This window comes from Nicotiana tabacum, chromosome 2, assembly GCF_000715075.1.
Source record: "Nicotiana tabacum cultivar K326 chromosome 2, ASM71507v2, whole genome shotgun sequence".
Lineage (NCBI taxonomy): Eukaryota > Viridiplantae > Streptophyta > Magnoliopsida > Solanales > Solanaceae > Nicotiana > Nicotiana tabacum.
The window spans coordinates 117,522,847-117,543,145 of NC_134081.1; the positions used below are offsets into that span (position 1 = coordinate 117,522,847).

Below are 20,299 nucleotides of genomic sequence, written 5' to 3' on the forward strand. Positions count from 1 at the left end.
TAGGGAAAATTTGATTTATCATGGATTTTCCACTATGTATTTTTAATTATATTTAAAGTAGGATTCTCCACTATGTATTTTTAATTATATTTAAAGTAGGATTCCCCACTATAAGAGGGATGACTATTATCTCTGTAAGGGATCGAACCATTGAGGCATTAAGACACCATTACTCAGATACCGTGCATATGCTCCATATTGAGAGATTACCATTTTAAGCTTCATACATTATTTTCATCTTGTTTATTCATAAATTATCCTACCATTTTAACCTTCATCTTGTATTTTCATTCTTGACAGTCAATACTCGACACTTCTGCTCATACGAATTTGTGTCAAGTTATACCACGTATTCTTAGAACTACGTACAAATTCAACTCATTCGTTTTTCGGGTAAACATATGTATTTGCACCTTATACTATAGTACTATACTAACTTAACTGCAGTAAATTAACATGATTAAATACAAAAACTTAATGCGAGTAAATATTTTTCATAAAAAAGTACCACTTCTAATAATCACACAGTGATATCAACTTCAAAAAGAGGGGAGAAATATCATAATATTGTGAGGAAAAGTAAGCAACTAATAGTGAAAAAGCCAAGCAGAATCAAACAATGCACTAACATTTGCTCAGCTTAACAGAGGTAAGAAACATTAATGAAGTTTCTTTAACAGTACAATTGTGATAAAAGCTTTGCAGAAAATGAACAAACAAGAAAGGTAAACAGAAAAAGACTTAAGAAGAGAAACTAAAAGAAATGGCAACTGCCTCTGTGTTTCAATCAATGCAAGAAAGGGACATATCTAAATTTAACTGCTCTTTTAGCTCAATGCTTACATTGTGGAATCTAAAGCTACATTATTCTGATTTAAAAAACAACAGTATAAAATAATGTACTAGTACTAAATGTATATTTCCACGTGGGTTTGTGGGAGAGAGTTGGATATCCCCATTATTTATGCAGCAATTTTGGAAGGCAACCAGAGAATACTATTTAATTAATGGATCTTACCAATCTCTCGGACTCTCGGCAGAACTCAGTGGCAGATTCAGGATTTTAAAATCGTGGGGGCTCGTCGATTAAAATTCTAAAAGAAAAGAAAAAAAGAGTTGAGTTGTGGGTGCTCACTCAATTTTTATGTAAATATTTCTATAATTACCTATGTAAATTTACTAAATATGGTCAAAGGTAATGGGCGCTTTAGCACCCACATATGCCTAAGTAGATCCGCCACTGACAGAGCTACAACTTGCAAAGGATGATCGATTGAATATCTTTCGTCGGAAAATTATACTCTATATAAAGAAGTCAAATATTACTTTTGTACAAATATATTAAATCTTGAACACATAAATTTGTAGTTCCGCGATTGCTTGAACTGATTATTTCTGACATCTTTTTCCAGAAAATTTCTAATCTTTTTCAATCTATTGTGTTTGTTTGGTGGGAAAAATAAAATATCTTGTGTTTGTGAACTCGTAGAAATTCCAAATTAAAAGCAAATTTTGTGGCACTACTATAATAATCTCGATAAAATTTGAACATTTCTTTTTGGCAACTTCATGGATTTTAAGTACAATGAGATTGTTTTAAAGTTATAAGACGAGCTAGTATTCTCCTAGTAAAAACTTGGGGGCATTTGTTGTTGAGGTCACACAACTAACCTACGGACTTCTTGAAGATTTTAGCAGAGACAATAGACTTGGACTGTGGTTGAGGTTTTCAGGGGAAGCCCAAAGAAAATTTTGGATTGGGTCAAGTAGAAATGTTGGTGGACAAATACTTAAGAGAAAAAAGGGAGAATGTCAAATATATGATACTTTTGTGCCATTGTTGATTTTTTGACTCCGATAACAGAAGTTTTGAAAAAATAGTTTAGCATCAAATTTTAGTATGCTCACTATGATTTCATTTCAGCAAGTGATGGTGATTGTTAGAATTTGTAGCAAAATCCCGATGATCACCAAATTTTTTAGCTCATGTTGAAAAAATCTAGTGATCGTCAGGATTTTGTCACAGATCTTGACGGTTCACCAAATATTTTAGCTTTGTGGCTGAATTTAAGGTACTTCAAAATTATGGCGATTGCCAGGATGACTTCCTGAAAATCTTACCAGCGTACTTCAAAATTCTGCCCTGAGGTTATTTTCTCAAGACTTTTCTTAACAAGGTCAAAAATTTAATAAACAGTAGTCCTAAAATCCATCTAGTATAATTTATTAAGAAATTTTCATATCACTTGTATTCAAACGCGCAACGAAGCGAAATACAAGGGTGTTTACAAAGGATACAAGCAACAAATATAACTAAGGCGAAATACAGAAAAATAAAATGTTGTTGTTGAGAGTTTAACCAACTAAGCTACAAGAACTCAAGACCTCCACTAACTAAGTGGGTGCTTTAACCAATTAAGCTACAAGAACTCAAGACCTCCACTAACTAAGTGAGCGCTTTAACCAACTAAGCTACAAGAACTCAAGACCTCCACTAACTAAGTGGACGCTTTAACCAACTAAGCTACAAGAACTCAAGACCTCCACTAACTAAGTGGACGCTTTAACCAACTAAGCTACAAGAACTTAAGACCTCCACTAACTAAGTGGGTGCTTTAACCAACTAAGGTACAAGAACTCAAGACCTCCACTAACTAAGTGGACGCTTTAACCAACTAAGCTACAAGAACTTGTTGTTCTCTTATTTTTTAGAGTTGAACTCAAGACCTCCACTAACTAAATTGGCGCTTTAACCAACTAAGCTACAAGAACTCATGAGTGCTTTAGCTACAAGAACTCAAAACCTCCACTAACTAAGTGGACGCTTTAACCAACTAAACTACAAGAACTTGTTGCTCTCTTGTTTTTGAGAGTTGAACTCAAGACCTCCACTAACTAAATTGGCGCTTTAACCAACTAAGCTACAAGAACTCATGAGTGCTTTAGCTACAAGAACTCAAGACCTCCACTAACTAAGTGGATACTTTAACCAACTAAGCTACAAGAACTTGTTGCTCTCTTGTTTTTGAGAGTTGAACTCAAGACCTCCACTAACTAAATTGGCGCTTTAACCAACTAAGCTACAAGAGCTTGTTGCTCTCTTGTTTCATTTCAAAACAATTATTCCCTTATTTTATGGATTTGCTATTAAATTCAAATATAGCTATGAATGATAAATTTGCTGTAAGTATAGTTATGAATGATAAATACGATGTAATATTTGATGTATCGCATAATTTTTCCTAATTTATTAGGGAAAAAATGTGCAAAAAATTAAAGAAAATAAAAATACATTTCTGAGTGAATAAAAGGATGACTAATATCTCGAGACTTTTAGTAATGACATCATTTGGATATAATAGAAAAGTGAAATTTAGAAACAATAAAAAAACTTAAACAATAATAAAAGAAAGAAGAAATAGCAAGAAAATATTCTTCAGCTTTAAGGATTTGGCATTTTTGCTTGCTTTACCACAGTCCTCCTTTTCCACAAACTTAAAAATCAGTGAATTCTCATACTTTCTTCCTACTAGATTAAATATCACCAATTAGTTACAAAAATAAAGATTAAATCCCACCAAGGGTGATACGGGAGGTAAATATAATTTCAAAAAAATACCGGGGACACATTTTCTATTAAGTAACAAATTGTGGGCAAATATTTAAATGTAAGAAATCAAATCACCCCCTTTCGTACCTGAAAATGGGTACCCTGCAATCGCAGCTCAAACACTGAAGTCCACCTTCAATTAATAAGCAAAAAGATTTCTCTTTTTATACAAGGTTAGTTCCCCCTCAATGAAATTTCAATTGGGTAACTCAAGAAAATTCTTGAAATGAAGTGTCTAAAACATTTTCGTAAATTTTCAACCTTTCTTGAATTACCCAAAAATACCCACCAAAGAAAAAAATTGGACCCAATTCCATTGCCTCATAGAACTATTTCTGAGCCTAAAGGTCAAGATCTTGATTTTATTAATGTAGCACATAGTCACCTTATACATTCTGATTGGTCTAAGCTTGAGATTTTAGCTTCTGGTTTAACCCCATTTAGAGTAAAGCACATTTTATTGAAAATTCAAAAAGATTATGTTTTGTCCCTTGAATTCTTCAATTGGGTTGAGGTTAAAAACCCTAATTCAAATACCCTTGAGAATCATTCCATTGTTCTTCATGTTCTTACTAAGAATAAGAAGTTTAAATCAGCTGAATCAATTTTGAGGAAGCTTCTTAAATCAGGTTCTGTTGATTTTCCTGCTAAATTATTTGAAGCTGTACTTTTATCGTATCGAATGTGTGATTCTTCGCCACGTGTTTTTGACTCTTTGTTTAAGTGTCATGCTCATTTGAAGAAGTTTAGGAATGCCAGTGATACATTTTGTAGTATGAAGCAATATGGTTTTGTTCCTACTGTTGAGTCTTGCAATGCTTTTATGAGCTCATTGCTTAGTTTGGATAGGACAGATGTTGCATTAGGTTTTTATAAGGAGATGCGTCGGTCAAGGATTTCGCCTAATATTTATACCTTTAACATGGTTATGAGTGCTTTTTGCAAATTGGGAAAACTAGAAAAGGCTGTTGAGGTCTTAAGGGAAATGGAGAACATAAGCTTGAAACCGACTGTTGTGTCTTATAATACTTTGATTGCTGGACACTGTAACCGCGGCCTCTTGAGTGTTGCGTTGAAACTTAAGAGCTCGATGGAGAAGAATGGGGTATGTCCAGATAGTGTTACTTATAATGCTCTTATTCACGGTTTATGTAAGGAAGGGAAATTACATGAAGCAAACAGACTTTTTAGTGAGATGAAGAGAATCAGTGTGGCTCCTAATGTTGTCACGTATAATACATTGATAAATGCATATAGCCAGGTTGGTAATTCTGAAATGGGAAGTCGGCTTTTTGAGGAGATGGCGAACAATGGATTGAAGGGTGATATCTTGACTTACAATGCATTGATTTTGGGACTTTGCAAAGAGGGGAAGACAAAGAAAGCTGCATTTTTGGTCAAAGAACTTGATAAGGCAAACTTGGTTCCTAATTCCTCTACTTTCTCTGCTTTGATTAGTGGACAATGTGCAAGAAGGAATCCTGACCGTGCCTTTCAACTCTATAAAAGCATGGTCAGAGGAGGTTGTCACCCGAATAAGCCAACTTTGACTCTATTAACGTCCACCTTCGTCAAGAATGAGGATTATGATGGAGCGTTGAAAGTCTTGAAAGAGATGGTAGAAATATCTATTACCCCTGATTTGGGTATGTTAACTGAACTATGCAACTCACTTCTCAGATGCGGCAGAGAAGGAACGATCATAAAACTTTTACAAGAACTAGAAGCTAGACGCCTCATGCCTGAAGGTTTTGATAAAACAACAATAATTAGTTCTATGGACTGAAGATATAATGTAAATTTTTTACAAGAAATAGAAGCTAGACGCCTCACGGACAAAGGTTTTGATATAGCAACAGTGATTAGTTCTACGAGAAGATAGAATGTAAGTTGTACAAAACTTTGTTCTCATTATTCCTAACATCTGTAACTTGCCCTTAATTTCTAAAAAAAATCAATTGCTCGCGTACCAACATGCTTTTATTTCATGAGCAAAATAGTTTGCCATATCAGATAATTGAAGCTTTTTTTTTCAAAGATTACTCTCAGCTGTTAAATAATGCTGTACTTCTGAAATGTTACCTGGATAATGAACATCTGATAGAGAGTTGGGATACCTCTAGGAGTCAAACTTCTAGTGCCTTCTTGCTGTTTTCAAAGACATACAAGGTGTTAAGCTTCGCAACTCATTTTATCTCCTGTCTCATGTCCAGCAAATGTTATTGTGCTCAAAATATTTGATTTTGTTGTCTTTGATTTCCACTTGCATTTACGTAGCAGCTTCCTTTTATTTCCTTGAGAAGTCTTGAATTGTAATAGGAACTGGAAATATGGTTTCAGTATTTTCCATTCCTGGAGGTGTTCTTCTCCCATTTTCTTTTTATTTGGTGTGTGGGCCAGCTTACGCGCATCTTGACTAATTCCATGGGATACCTGCTACTTCCTAGCAGCAACAGGTACTAGGTAACTCTATCCACAAGATGAGCTCTGAGCTTGACTCTCTTAGTCTGTACAGGAACAAGGAAACATTTCCGATTCCCAGTATTCAGCATTTCTCTAGCATTTTGGGCCGCCTCCTATTTTCGGAACCTCAACTATAGCCTTGTTTCGTTGGATATCTCGATCGTTTTCACATCTTCCCTTTGCTTCTCCATGGTTAATGATTTTTTAGTGTTTTATTATGTTCTGTTTTGGTGGTCATTTAGGGGCTTGGCATACCATGTTGTAGTTTAATAGTTTTTGTAGTAGGTGCCTTTCTGAGAAAGCTTGGGCAGGATTTTTGCCAGTAGCCAACGTGTTATTTTATCTGCTGTTTGATCAAAAGTTAGTCAGCTTATTTTGGAAATTATTTCATGTCCTGATCCCTAGTTTTTGGCAACGAAAAGTTCAACTTGGTTTCATCTATTTCCATTTATATGTCATATGTAGCTCAAAGTCTCAGCAGCTTTTCGATGAGGGTTGTTTGAGACGTGTATGTAATTTGTTTCCCTTTCTCCCGTTCTCTGTTTTAAGTCGAGCATTGACATATTTATGGTCTATAAGTTTCCCCCAGGGGTGGCCTAGCGGTCGATAGTTGAAGCAACAAGTCAACAACCTCGGAACCAACATTTGAATCCCAACTGAGGCAGCACTAGACGAGATCTTACATCTACCTAAGTCTTGGTATGATATCCGGTACCTGTGTTGGTTGGAGATAGTAGGTATCTAGCGGATTAATCGATACACACACAAGCTTGGCACAAACACTTTGTTTTATCTTAGGAAGCAAAGTTGGATATTATAATAAGGATTAATATATTCCAAATTTTGCCTTGTCCTGATTTCTGAGAGCTCAACATAAATTAACTGCAGCTGTTTTACTCGTTTGACCATTTGCTAAATTGGTGTTGCCTCACTTATTTGAGTGCATCATTATTGTATCCTATATCTGAAACTTTTGATGCTGATTTAGAGACATGTCGAAATGATAACGAGATTCAAGTAACTTTTTTTCACGAAGCTGCTGTAGTAAATCTGAATCATTCTGGTTTAATTTTATAGTTGGTTGTTAGTTGTCACATTGAATATTTTGAGGTGCTTTTGTAATTGGAGTATTTCAATTTTACTCCCTCTGTTCTGTTTAAAAAGAATATTGCATAATTTTATATTTGAAAATATTTTAAATTTAAGCATTCATTCTACCTTTAATGATATATTTTTAAAGCCGCAAAAATTTCATGATTAGTTTAAGATCACAAGTTCCAAAAAGAAAAAATCTATCATATAACTACTTTCTTTATTCATTCACTAATACCTACGATCGAAATAGAACCGAACTTTGTTAGTTATGTACCGATAGCGTTCACCCGCCTTTCAAATGGTGAATCACCGAAGCCGAATCTATCTTGCGCAGACGAGAGATAATGATCGAAGTCAGACTTGAGTATGAGACGAGAATGAGATTGATCGAAAACATAGTCTGAATTGGATGTGTGAAACATGCCGCCAGCTTTTCATGCTGAGCCTGGATCGAACTCTTCATGCAACGAATAGAATACGCTTTTTTCTTTGAAGGACGTTAATCAATAGTTCAGCCTTGCTTCTTTTCTTTGAGTTTTTTTTATAAAATTATTTTATTAGATAACTTTGTGGCTAGTCAAACACCATTAAATAAAATAAAATAGATGGAGTAATAATTTTAACGCAGAAGTGTTGATCTTGATTTCTACTTCTATATGCGAGGATAAAATAAAATTTCAAAGATATTGAAGGAGAGAAAGTTATCAAGTTTCTGAAAATGGAAATTCGTAAATAATTTGTCTGTTAATCTAACTAGTTAATCTACTATTCCCATTAAGGAATTTATTAACGGTTTAAAAAACTTGCTATAAAAAAAATTGTTGAATTGGTAACTAAGAAATATTAGAATCCGTTAAGACGGATCAATAGGCAAATGTGTGCTAATAACGAAGAATTTATTAATACACCATGGCAAAATGATTTTAGTAGATGACTTAGTTTTATGCTAATGAGCCATTAGGAAAATAACTAAATAATCGATACTTTAACTAAATCAAAGGTTGATATAAACTACTTAACGAATATATATGATACTACACAAATATAATATGTCGTACCTTTTAATTATCAGAAGTCAAAAATCCAAACATAGGAATAAAAATAAATTAAAGGCAACAGTCGTACATCAACAAATTCACATCAAAATTAGATTGGCAGAAAAATTAAGGACAATGTTAAGGGATCAATGTACTAGTTCATACAAATAAATTAAATGTTTTGACCCTTGTAATCGGAATTAATCATTTTTTATAGGATAAAAACATTTTCTTAATTTCAACCAACTATATAAACATTAAATAAGTATACTTTATTCCCCAAATCTGGGAATTTTCCCAATAATCTATCGCACTTATCTGTCCGATAGCCGGAGTTGTGACACACTAGAGTACAGTGACGACTGGATCTCCACCTTTAAGTTCTATTAGCAAGTCAATTGAAGCTCTATTTTTCAAATTCGGAGCTCCAATTAGGAAAATATGGGTCGTTCTCGGGCCGTACATCAGTCCGCCGATGATGATCCAAGTCAGAGGTCAGTTAAACTATAATTTGCTTATTCAATTTGATTAACGATTTCTTTTTTAAATTTTACTCTGCTTTTATAGTATTTGCACCATATTTAGGTATTTCCAAATAGTTCTGATGTTTTGTGCATGATACTTGAACATGGTTAAGCTACAACTCCATTATTTATGTTAGTATATTGAGCAACCTAAGAGTAGGATACTGACTAAGTGAAAAAGCAAAGAAGAAAGTTATCGTTGTTAGGTTATATAACAAGAGAAGAGTTGGAGATACAAAGGAAAATGAGAGATAGGCTGGAAGTCTTAGTTTGAACTTTGAATTGGCTCGATTAATCAATGATGATATAGCATTGTTGAATTATAATATTAGATACTGATTTTATGAGGAGAAAAGAGAGGTTGAGTTGCAGGTCTTTGATATGGAATACGAGGGTCTTGTTTCTCAATCTCTGTTAATATGAGAAGGAGCTTACTCAAATTGCATAGGATGTAGTGGCATGTTCTAACTCAGCAGAAGAATCAAGTTTAAATTTCTTTAGCTCTAGCAGAACCCAATAAAAAGCCCTTGATTGATAATTTAATATCTATTTGAGGTTTTCCTTTTCCTTACATTTTTTGTTACTTTTGATATAAAAGCGTGTATTAGCTGCTATTCAAATTGCGTTTTCTTGAGAGGATAGTCCCATGATTTGTTTGCCAATGCGATTCCTAAACAACAGCTATGTCTCAGTCCCAAACAAGTAGGGATCGGCTATCTGAATCCTGACTGACCATGTTTCTCCATTTAAACTCATTCATGCCATAATCATTCATAAAAGTACAAGTAAAAAAATAAGTTAAATATATATAAATAATAGTAAAAAATAATATTAGAAGTTTTCTATATTTTTATTGCCATATAAACCTATGATAAAGATGCTTCTAGAAAAGCATCAGACCTAAATAATGTACTAACATGACTAATACATTTTCCTACTAAGTGCTATTACTGATACATGGATTCCAAGAAATTGTAGGTGTTTCGAAATAACTTCCTTCCAAATGATTTTAGGTCTACCTCGTCCCATTTTAGCACCTTCACCCACCATGATTTCACACCTAAATACTGATGCATCTAGAGGTCGACCCAGAACACGACCAGACCATTTTAAGCGACCTTATCTCATTTTATTCTCAATGCTTGCTACTTGCACCTTGCCAATGTGATCCTAGTTGTTAGAAAAAAGGAAATTGTTTTTAATGAGATACAATAGACCCTTGTGGTCCGTCTCTTCCCCGGACCCCGCGCATAGCGGGAGCTTAGTGCACCGAGCTGCCCTTTTAGACGTGTCATTCTCACTTGCATTAGTGTTTTGTTTCTTAACATCTTAGAGTTAAACTTTAAAAAGTTAACCAAGCTATTAAGCACATTACTTTTTCTTTTGTTTTCCTTTTCTTCTCCTGGGTCAAACTGACTAATTTTTTGTGTGAATTCGAACATAGAATTTTCAATCTTTTTGAAATAAAATTTACATACTTAGAAACTACATATAAAATGATATAAGTCACAATAGTTAACAGTTCAAATTAAAAAGTATTTACAAAAACCATGGTCAAAGAAAATCTTGTTTGACTCCTCGGATAGTAATAGGTTCACATAAACTGAAATGGAGGGAGTATTACAGAGCAGCAGCGGTGATAGCCGATGCTTGGGCTCCATTGCCAAATGGCTTACTTAACCTTTTGCTCGGATATAGATCCTTACCTTCTGGTCTAGAACATTGCTTTTCACAAGTGCATAGACAGTAAATTTTCTTGCATTACATATCATGTACGGATATGTGTCTATGTAAACGTAGTTCTGTACTTATCATTGCTTCATGCAGAGCTGTATTTAATTCGATTCTATGGTTTATTGGCCTGATCTCATAACTTACTTTTCCCTTGCCCCCTTTAACTCTTTGGTAGGTCAAAGAGAAAAAGGACAGTACCAAATGTGGAGAATTTTGATACTGCAGCTGCTGGTATGGTCTTTGAGATTATACATGGGTAATTAGCAATTTAGCATCCTGGGGAATGAAAAATTTACAAAAGCAGGATCTCCCCTCAGTTTAAACAAACATGCATTTGACTTGTAAACTAGACACATTCAAACTATTTACTCCGTCTATCTAAAAAAGAAAGTCTTACTTTTAAGAGGAAAGTGTTGCTACATTTTGTATGAAGCAAAAAACTTTCATAGAACCCCCTTTTCTCTTCCCGAGGAAAGTCTTGCAACATTTGTGTGTCACAAATTTTAATTCATGGGGAATTCCCTTTTTCTCTTTTTCTCTTTTCAATAAAACTTTTTGTTTTATTTTTCTCTCAAAGAAGCACAAGATTCAACATAAGACCAATCATGTTTCTGCAACGAACACTAAACTGTTTAAATTTTAACTGTTTATCATAAATAAATAATTAAGACTATAAATTTAACTCTTCTCATACTAAGGTGCCAAGTCAGATTTCACATGGAGAGAGAGTACATAATTCTTTATTCATCACAGTTTGTGACCATGTTTGTGGAACAAAATTTTATTTTTACCTTCTATTTCATGTTTCTTATTTTAATCTTGTTCATGGCGGAACAGACCGTGCCATAAATTGTTCTATTTCTTTTTCTTACTTGTGAAAAAAAAAAAGAACAATTTATGAGTCTTCACTGTAAGTGTGCTCCCACGACATAGACATGCATTGTAACTACTCCAATTTCTGGAGCCTTGTTTGTTATGCCTGATTTTCTACTCAGATGCTAATCACGAATTAATTCCTGTTTTAAGTTGAACCTTATAATTTGTCTTGTCTCTATATATGAAGGCCAAGTATTGAGCGACGGGAAAAAAGCCTTGTACCATTGCAATTATTGCAATAAAGACATCTCTGGAAGGATTCGAATTAAATGTGCTGTGTGCTCTGACTTTGATCTTTGTGTGGAATGCTTTTCTGTTGGAGCAGAAGTGCAACCTCACAAAAGCAATCATCTGTATAGGGTTATGGTTAGTGACTTCATCTAATTGAATTTCTCATCAAAATGGTGGACTACTTCAGTGAAGTACTTTTCTTATTGTGTTATTCGTATCTATCAACTGAACAGAAATAATTTAAGTCGGTGAAAATGCTTGAAGCAGTCTTTAATTTGCAGCGCTAATTCGGAGTATATTTTGTTCAAAGCTCATGCTCCTCATTGATCTCACATTGCTGAAGCAGATATCATCATTTTGTGTATATCCTAATTGCTTTAGACAAGGCTCTGGAAAATATTATGGAAGTTGTTGAAGCTGCTGAGTAGATAACATCTTAAAGACCATTTTAAAAAGGAAAAAAATTAAAAAGATTGTGCAAGGTGAACTCTATACCTGGTTTTATATCTGAAAGTTGACCACTCAGCTAATATGAAAGGGTTGTGCAGTTTTCCTGGCTGCTTGATGGTCAGTCATAGTCGTAAGATATCAATAGTTAATTATCTCCATATCTGCTAGACAAGATGGCTTTTGATCTTATCCTGTTCGTCAAAGCGTGCTGCTGTCTGTTGAAACACTATTCATGATTTCATTACAAGCTTCTGGATATAATCCGTTACCTAGTTACCGATAGTGGGCTAAGTTGGATTCATAATGAGATGGAAGATAATAGATAGAAATGATTATGCTCATGAAAAAGGTTGTTCTAACTGCAATAATGAGATGCTTATGTCCAGGAGATGATTTTCATGTGATGGAAGTAAGTTGGATGCTCATATTGATTTTTGATTCTATGTTTAGAGAGGTAGAGTTGAAGTTTACACCTTTTATGTGGATGCTAAGCAATAGAGATTGATATGGTTACTTTGTTGAACTTGTCAAACCTAAAAGCATGGGTTTTGCTAATATGCCCATTGTGCTCTCAAAATAGGAACAAGGTTCTTATGAAGCTGTTGCTCAAGAGTGAAATGCCAGCCTATAATCATGCTTAATTACAAATAATGGGATCAGTAGGTGCCACTAGGTGGTTGTGTGTTCAGTGGATATCAACTTCCTGTCTTAACTGATCAATGATCTTAACCGAAGCAATTTTTCTCACACGTTTACTTTGTGGGAGGAGGTCCGGCTCTTTTGTGCTTCTACTTTACATAGTTATATTCTCACCCTTTTTATAACCTCTTATTTTCTATTGAAATATATGTCTGGGCTATGTACTCAAGGCCTTCTTCTATCAACAGGATAACCTGTCATTTCCTCTTATATGTGCTGACTGGAATGCAGATGAGGAAATGTTACTTCTAGAGGTAGTTTTCCATCTTTCTGCTTGTGTTGAATACTTCAATTATCATTTATTTCTCTACTCTATATTTTGTTTACAAGTTCTCTTAATGTATCTTAATGATCTAGATCTTATACATAATTTTTGGAGGATTGCAGATCTCTTGCTTTTAGTTTATCACCTGTCCTCTTTTTCTTTTGCAGGGCATGGAAATGTACGGATTGGCAAACTGGGCTGAAGTTGCAGAACATGTTGGAACAAAAAGTAAATTGCAGTGTATTGACCATTATAATACCATATATATTAATTCTCCTTGTTTTCCGCTTCCGGTAAGAGATCCTCGTAACACAGTGCAGCATTACATCAAAGGCTTCAATATGAAAAGCTGAATCTACGTTCAATCTCTCTAGGACATGTCTCACGTTATGGGAAAGAGCAGAGAGGAACTTCTTGCCATGGCCAAGGAGCAAGGTAAACTCAAAAGCTTTTTTTGTTCGAGATGGATAAACTCTAGAGCTTTTCTTTCTCGTATTTTCATTTTGCTTTTTATATCTCTTAGTTGAGGTATGCAGAAGCTGGCCGGACCCACTATCAGTAAAAAAGGTCTTAAGCTTAAAGTCAGATTGGGACTAACTTGAATGAATGGAGCTAAGGGTGTTCGTCCCTCGGTTTAGCTTGGTTTTTAGACATTTTGGTTCGATATTTTCGGTATTCGGTTTCTTAAAATGCTATACCAATACCATACCTGATTAAATTCGGTATGGTTCGACTTTTCTCCTTTCAGTTTGTTAATTTCGGTTTGTTCAGCTTGGATAGAGGATTGTAACTCCGTTTTTTGTCTTTAAGAGGTAAAAAAAATCATGGATAAAACAATAAATCAAAGAAAGTGTCTTCTAGAACTTCCAATTTCTAGAAAGAGCGAGTTAGAAGAAAGGTATGTGTGATCTTATATGAACTTTTGAACTGGACTACCATCAGTTTGCTACCATCAGTTTTGAAATAAATATAGCTGGGAAACTGAAATTGCCGATTTCTGATTTCTAAAGCCTAGGTGGGAAAGCTGGAAATGTAAGTAGGTAACAAAGGAAAAAGGGGGAAAGGTAAAAAAGTAAACCCTATAAGGATAAAGGAAGTAAAATTTTAGGGCTTTTATATTTATATATAATCTAAAATATGTGTATTGTGTAAGTTAGTATGTATTTCAGTATGGTATCAGTATTTTGGTATTTTTTTTCGAAATACCGAACGCCATACCAAATACTGAATTTTTTAAACACTTGAACCAAATACCATACCGGATACCGAAATTCGGTATATGCTAAATGATGCACACCCATAGACTGGGCACTGACACTACAATGGTTTTGCCTCTTAGTTATCTGCTTCGTATGCTTTCTTGTCAGTGCATCAGTTTACTGTGTTCACTGCATAACACAATCAAGCTGTGCTTTCCTCCTACCTCACGTTGGACAGGATGATGTTTACTTCAATTGGCTGGTTCGGCCATTAGTCAAGAGATTGTGTCTGTATTGGGTTATAAACAGAATTTTGGCAGGTTTTTCTGGGACCCTGAATTTTCCCTTTTCATTTGATGAATAAAAATTATATAGCAGACCAAGATCATTTGTATCCCCCCCCTCCCCCTCCCCCCTCTTTATGGCATCAGAAAAATAACAAAAAAGGGGGATAGCCAGAAATGTCTGATTTCTGCATTCTTTCATAGGCCTGTCTGCTCTGCTCCATTTGTAGTCAACAGATATCATCATTTCTTGATAATGGAGTAATGATGCATTGGAGGAAGTACAAGCATATCCGCCATTCTCAGAATCACATTGTCTCTTACTAATTGAATGTTTATTCTTGTTAGGATATGCTGCTCCCCAGGAAGTGAATGTTAAAGAAGAGTCTCCATTCTCTGCAAGAATCAAGTATAGTCGGGTTTGTTCCAAATAAAAGCAAGTTTCATAGTTTTCTCTGTTCTCATACATTTGGACACGTATTTTCAGGATGGAAGATCAACGGGAAGAAAATTCAGCTGGACTTGCCTCAGGTAGTTTAGCGTCTGGCACAAGTTGCTACCCTTAGGATCATTCCCAACTCGGCTCCCATTAAAAAAAGAATAAAGTAGAAATAAATTTTCTCCCAATGTCCTGCAGAGGCAGTAATATATGTATAATGTGTGTGTGTGTATGGAGAGAGAGATGGAGAGAAAATTAGTATACCTTCGGTTTATGCTGGCATATGTTCACTTACTTTCTCTATCATGTCGGATTTAGTTTCAGTTGGAGATTCTGCTTCTGGTGCATTGACAGGAGCTGGAAAGAGGACATCTGGCGTACTCCATAGTAAGGAGAATCACGATAGCATCAAAGTGGAAGGTATCAATCGCTCTAGCATTATAGCACAGAAAATAATGATGCTTACTGTTCGTGCACCATTGCTCCATCATGCATTAGGGTGTTCCCTTTAAGATTCGAATATCCATTTACTAGTCTTATAAAGTATGATTATTTAGTACTACTTCTTGTTGAGTGATGCTGTTCATAACTATTTTGAAAGCCAAATATGGCAAAGAAAGTTTTGCAAGTACATGCTTAGTCCAAATTTCTACTTGATTGTGAATGGGAGATTCCATATCATTGCTGTAGTACTTAGATTTGATAATTTCTTTACAGTACACATGGTAACTTTTTTATCTGAGAGAGAAATGCTAAGAGGTTTTTGTTGTTCGACTTTAGGTTGTCCTGCAGACAGGAGTGTCGGAGAGAAAAAGCCTAGAACTGCAATGGATGAGGGCCCTTCTATGACAGAATTGAGTGGTTATAATTCCAAGAGAGAGGAGTTTGAAATTGAATACGATAATGATGCTGAGCAGATGCTGGCTGATATGGAATTTAAAGAGACAGATAGCAACGCTGAACGTGAACTGAAACTGCGGGTATTGCGTATATACTATAAAAGGTAAGTAATCCTCACAGAACTGTGATGTTGGTACTTATTTTCCTCCTTTTCCCCAGCATATGCAAAAAACTGAACGTTAAATGCTAACTCTATCAGTTACCCTTTCCTTTTTTCCCCCCCTCTATTCCAAGTGCGAGAATCAATGCAGAAGAGAGCTATCTGATTCTAAAAGTTTTAACTTTTTGCCACATCTGAAAATGTCAATTGGCCTCTTGACTTTAAGGTGGTTTTATTGAATGCTTCATTCAGCTGAAGCAACTGATGCTTGCTGGTAGAACCACCTTTATTTTAGTTTTCTCGGGGATCTTGTGGATGAATAGTGGACTTCAACTTGCCTTGAGCAACATAGCAATTTTGTAAAATTTTAACTGTCCCCTTCTGTGATGCATTTCTCTTCTGTCTGAAAAATAGATTCCATTCGATGTAAGTTTCTGCTGCCCGTATGCATTTTCAGTTGTCCTCAGATTGAAGGTAGTTCAATACCCTGTTGACATCTCACTGGGTCTGGTTGATAATCTTCCCGTGATTGTGGTTTGGGAGGGGGGAGCGAATCCCTGTTAGGTGCTTCTGGTGCATCATGTTGTCGATATGGATTTTTGAACTATGTATTCATGAGAAAATGTATCTATTGAAGGCAATTATATAGTACAATCAGCAATTGTCTATGCTAGTTGCTCTGATGTGCTAATTAATGGCTCATGAGACCCTTAATTCGTGTTAGTTTGTGAAATTCTTCAATATGTTAATATTCTGCAGGCTTGATGAGAGGAAACGTAGGAAGGACTTTATTTTGGAAAGAAATCTACTTCATCCTGACCCTTTCGAGAAAGACCTCACCTCGGAGGAGAAGGACATCTGCCGTTGCTACAGGGTGTTCATGCGTTTTAATTCAAAAGAGGAGCATGAGGATTTCCTGAGGAGCATCATTGAGGAGCACCGGATGGTAAAACGAATACAAGATCTTCAGGTTAGATGAAAAGTCTTGCTAATAGCATACTTCCAGAATGATGATCCTCTTTTCTGGGCTCTTTGGAATCTCTTCGGAATGAATATAATACGTATAACACATATTGGAACATTAATAACTCGTAATCATGTTTTGTTACACATTAAAACGTCATGTGCCAGTACTAATATATTGGGAATGTGAAAAACACAAACTCAATGATATGCAAAATTTTAAAAATAATGTTTTATTACTTTTAACACTTGATCTTATAATTTAACGATATACTCGTTAAGCATTTTGTATTAAAATTACAACTTATTTTCTCCTATTTTTGTTACTACCATGCATAAAGTCTACAAGCAAGCTATTTTCCTCAACCATAGGTAGTGGTCTCTTTTCTTTTGTTCTTGTAACGGTGTTGTCCGGACCAGCTTGAACGCACTTCAACTTATCGTAGGATGCCTACTCCTCCCATCAACACAACTATTCGGTCACTTTGTCCACCAAAATTTAGGCAAGAAAGAATCTAGCATATTTTGCGTCTGTTGGGGTTTGAACCCCGGTCTCCTGTGATTTTCATCCCGCTTAAGTAACAGTCGGTCACACCATGGGGTGCTGTAGGTAGTGGTTGTTGCATGGTATGCATTTCCAATTCTTAAAGCAAATAAAATTTGGTGAAAATTAAAGACCCATAGGTTGGCTCAAGCACGTACTTCTGGCATATGTGACAAATTTAAACACTGTATGTAGTGTCTTGTCTATTAAGTTTTCAAGTTAGTGTTAATATTGAAATATTCAGTCCCTGCACCCAGGATGCCCGAGCTGCTGGTTGCCGAACTTCAGCTGAGGCTGAAAGATATATTGAACAAAAGAGAAAGCGGGAAACTGAAGAAAATTTGCTTAGACTAAAGGAGAACTCCCAGAGTGGCCCAAGTGGCAAATATTTGCAAAGAGCAGGTCACTTTAAAGTGGAGCATAACAGCAGCCCCAGAGGAGTTGCTACAGGCCCTGAAATGCTGGATTCTTGTTACAAGGACTTATCATCAACCACTGCACCACATGGTGTTGGAAGTGCTTTAGACGTTTGGGATGTCAGTGGCTTTTTCGGGGCTGAGTTACTCTCAGAAGCTGTAAGAATCTTCTGTTTCTGCTGCCAGATCATTCACCATGCAATCGATTTCATTTGACTTACTATATATACCAGAATGGGGATTGATGTGGCAATTCTGACCCAGAAAGACGATAATTTTCGAAACTTTTTTGTTATTAGCGTATGGCTGCATCCTTTTAATCTTAACCTGCATTTGTGGCAATTGCAAATGCAGGAAAAACAGCTTTGTGATGAGATCAGGATCCTGCCGGCTCATTATCTAAACATGTTGCAGACCATGTCTATGGGGATCTTGAATGGCAACATCACCAAGAAGTCTGATGCTCATGGTCTGTTCAATGTTGATCCGAATAAGTTGGACAAAGTGTATGAGATGCTTGTTAAAAAGGGCATTGCTCAAGCATAATATTGCTACTTCTCAGGTTCAAGCATGATTTCACTACTTTGTACCAAAATGGCAAATGATGTAAGATGGCTAACCTTTTTGCTTGAATTCTTCCAAATTATCTAAAGCTTTACGTTAGAATGAAGGTTGCTGAAGATATTGCTGTTCAAAGGTATCAAGTATTTGTAACGAGAAGAAAAGCCATGCAGTAGAAATCCATTATAATGTTACCACACTAGTTTTTTAGAGTGTTCCCTTAGCATTGTAGTTATTATGGCTTTGTAAGTATTTGTCCAGAAGAAAAGTAGTGTGTTGTTAATGTTGCTGTTGTTTGAGGCATGCGTATACGTGAAGTTGATACATAAAATTAGATTAAGAATATTTGCTGGTTAAAAGCTAGTTTTAACAAATGTGTCTTTTGTAATGTTTTTTTCCTCAAAACAGTGCAGTTGGATTGAGTATCTATTTTATGCCGTGTTCTTTGCATTTGCTAACCCTGAGGCCTGATGTTAGCATACTGTTGCACTTTGAACGCCATTATACTTATTCTTAATCGGTTTCTACGTTTTGATTTTATAAGCCCCTTTGCTTTTCTATATTCCATATGAATTTAATCTTATTGAAAATAATGGTTAAAAAGTAAGTTTGATAGTTAAAAAAAATGTGCATTTTAGATTAAAATTCAAGTAAATTTATGGAATTTGACTTCATGAGAAGTTTCTTGTTCTAAGTTTCACATCATTAATAAAGATAAGTTGTACAGAGCGACATCAACAGCGAAAATCATATAGCTTACCAAATTTTACTAGGGATTTTTGAGGGCTTGTTGGTGTTGTTATAGCTGCACAGAGTGAATTTGGATCAGTCCCTGAATTAATCATATCCTTCGCCATAAAATAAACTAAAGTTTGTGGATAGTTGAAGAAGAGTGTATCACTCATCCAAGTTAGTCGTAATTAAAACAACAATCTTTTAAAAGATAGACGAGAGATGAAATCTGGTTACACGAAAAGAGAGTATAATATGTTGGTTGTTTAAGCTAACTCAAAATAGCATTGAAATGATATCCCTTACAACACCACGTAGTAAAAAAGGAGCACCAAAAGGAGTGTAGGGTCTATATATATGATACTCCCCTTTATATCCTACTTTAAGATACACTTTCCTTTTTTCAGTCTATTCCAAATTTAAAATAATATATTTCTATATTTAGAAATAATTGTGAAAAAAGAACCTTCGAATTTACGCAAAGTTTTACTATTTGATTTTAGCAGTACTGTAAATATTCTTAATCTTACTGCAAGTTGCGCCAAATGCGGCATGGCAAATAATTATGGGGTTACAGCTTTGCGAGCAAATTCTCAGTACCTGTGGCTTAATGCTGCCTCTATATCCAACATCTAAAATGATGAACGAAATTTATGTTTTAATTTTCTGTAAATTATGTTTCTACCTAATATGATTAGAGACTAGAAGCAATCTAGAAAATACCCAAATTTTGTCTACTGTTTACACAAACATGGTAATTTGGTCTGCATGTCAAAATAAAACTACTAACAGACAAATGACATTGGACTTTGCCCATTGAAGAGATGCTTATTATTGCTTTAAACAAGGATCAGAGTTGGGAAAGGATCGATTTTCGTCTTTTCCTCGTTAATATCTTGTCAATAGCAGAATAATCCGACGATGGATGCACTTCTATTTTATTTTGTATGATAATAATATAAATTGAGCTGAAAGAAAAAAGTGAAAATTTATATACTCGATCCCAATTTATTTGAGATTTAGAGTCCATTTGGATGAGCTTATTTTAAGTGATTTTTAAGCATAAGTCATAAGTTATGAATTTTAGTTTTAGCTTTTGGCTTGTTTTTGTCAGCTATATTATATTAAAAGGAGGGTGGTATGCATTGTGGTCAGTGGTGGACCCAGGATTTTGTGC

At 35.2% G+C, this 20,299-nt stretch overlaps 2 protein-coding genes across 4 annotated transcripts; both read left to right on the forward strand.

Moving 5' to 3' along the window:
* Positions 1-3,684: 3,684 nt before the first annotated feature.
* On the forward strand, positions 3,685-7,167 carry LOC107769823 (uncharacterized). 2 transcript variants are annotated; one of them, XM_016589082.2, is made up of 2 exons: positions 3,685-5,495; positions 6,653-7,167. In XM_016589082.2, exon 1 carries the CDS (start codon positions 3,837-3,839, stop codon positions 5,394-5,396), a length of 1,560 nt encoding a protein of 519 aa, XP_016444568.1. In that variant the 5' UTR covers positions 3,685-3,836; the 3' UTR covers positions 5,397-5,495; positions 6,653-7,167. The 2 variants fall into 2 exon arrangements, with proteins under 2 accessions (XP_016444568.1, XP_016444569.1); XM_016589083.2 differs by having other exon boundaries at positions 6,663-7,167.
* Positions 7,168-8,486: 1,319 nt separating this feature from the next.
* On the forward strand, positions 8,487-18,845 carry LOC107769824 (transcriptional adapter ADA2-like). 2 transcript variants are annotated; one of them, XM_075238178.1, is made up of 13 exons: positions 8,487-8,699; positions 10,639-10,694; positions 11,527-11,705; positions 12,908-12,973; positions 13,152-13,277; positions 13,359-13,419; positions 14,816-14,876; positions 14,955-14,998; positions 15,231-15,326; positions 15,687-15,909; positions 16,666-16,876; positions 17,671-17,988; positions 18,184-18,845. In XM_075238178.1, the coding sequence occupies exons 1-13, from the start codon at positions 8,647-8,649 to the stop codon at positions 18,373-18,375; spliced, it is 1,686 nt and encodes a 561-aa protein (XP_075094279.1). In that variant the 5' UTR covers positions 8,487-8,646; the 3' UTR covers positions 18,376-18,845. The 2 variants fall into 2 exon arrangements, with proteins under 2 accessions (XP_075094279.1, XP_075094275.1); XM_075238174.1 differs by having other exon boundaries at positions 8,494-8,699; positions 15,225-15,326.
* Positions 18,846-20,299: the final 1,454 nt, after the last annotated feature.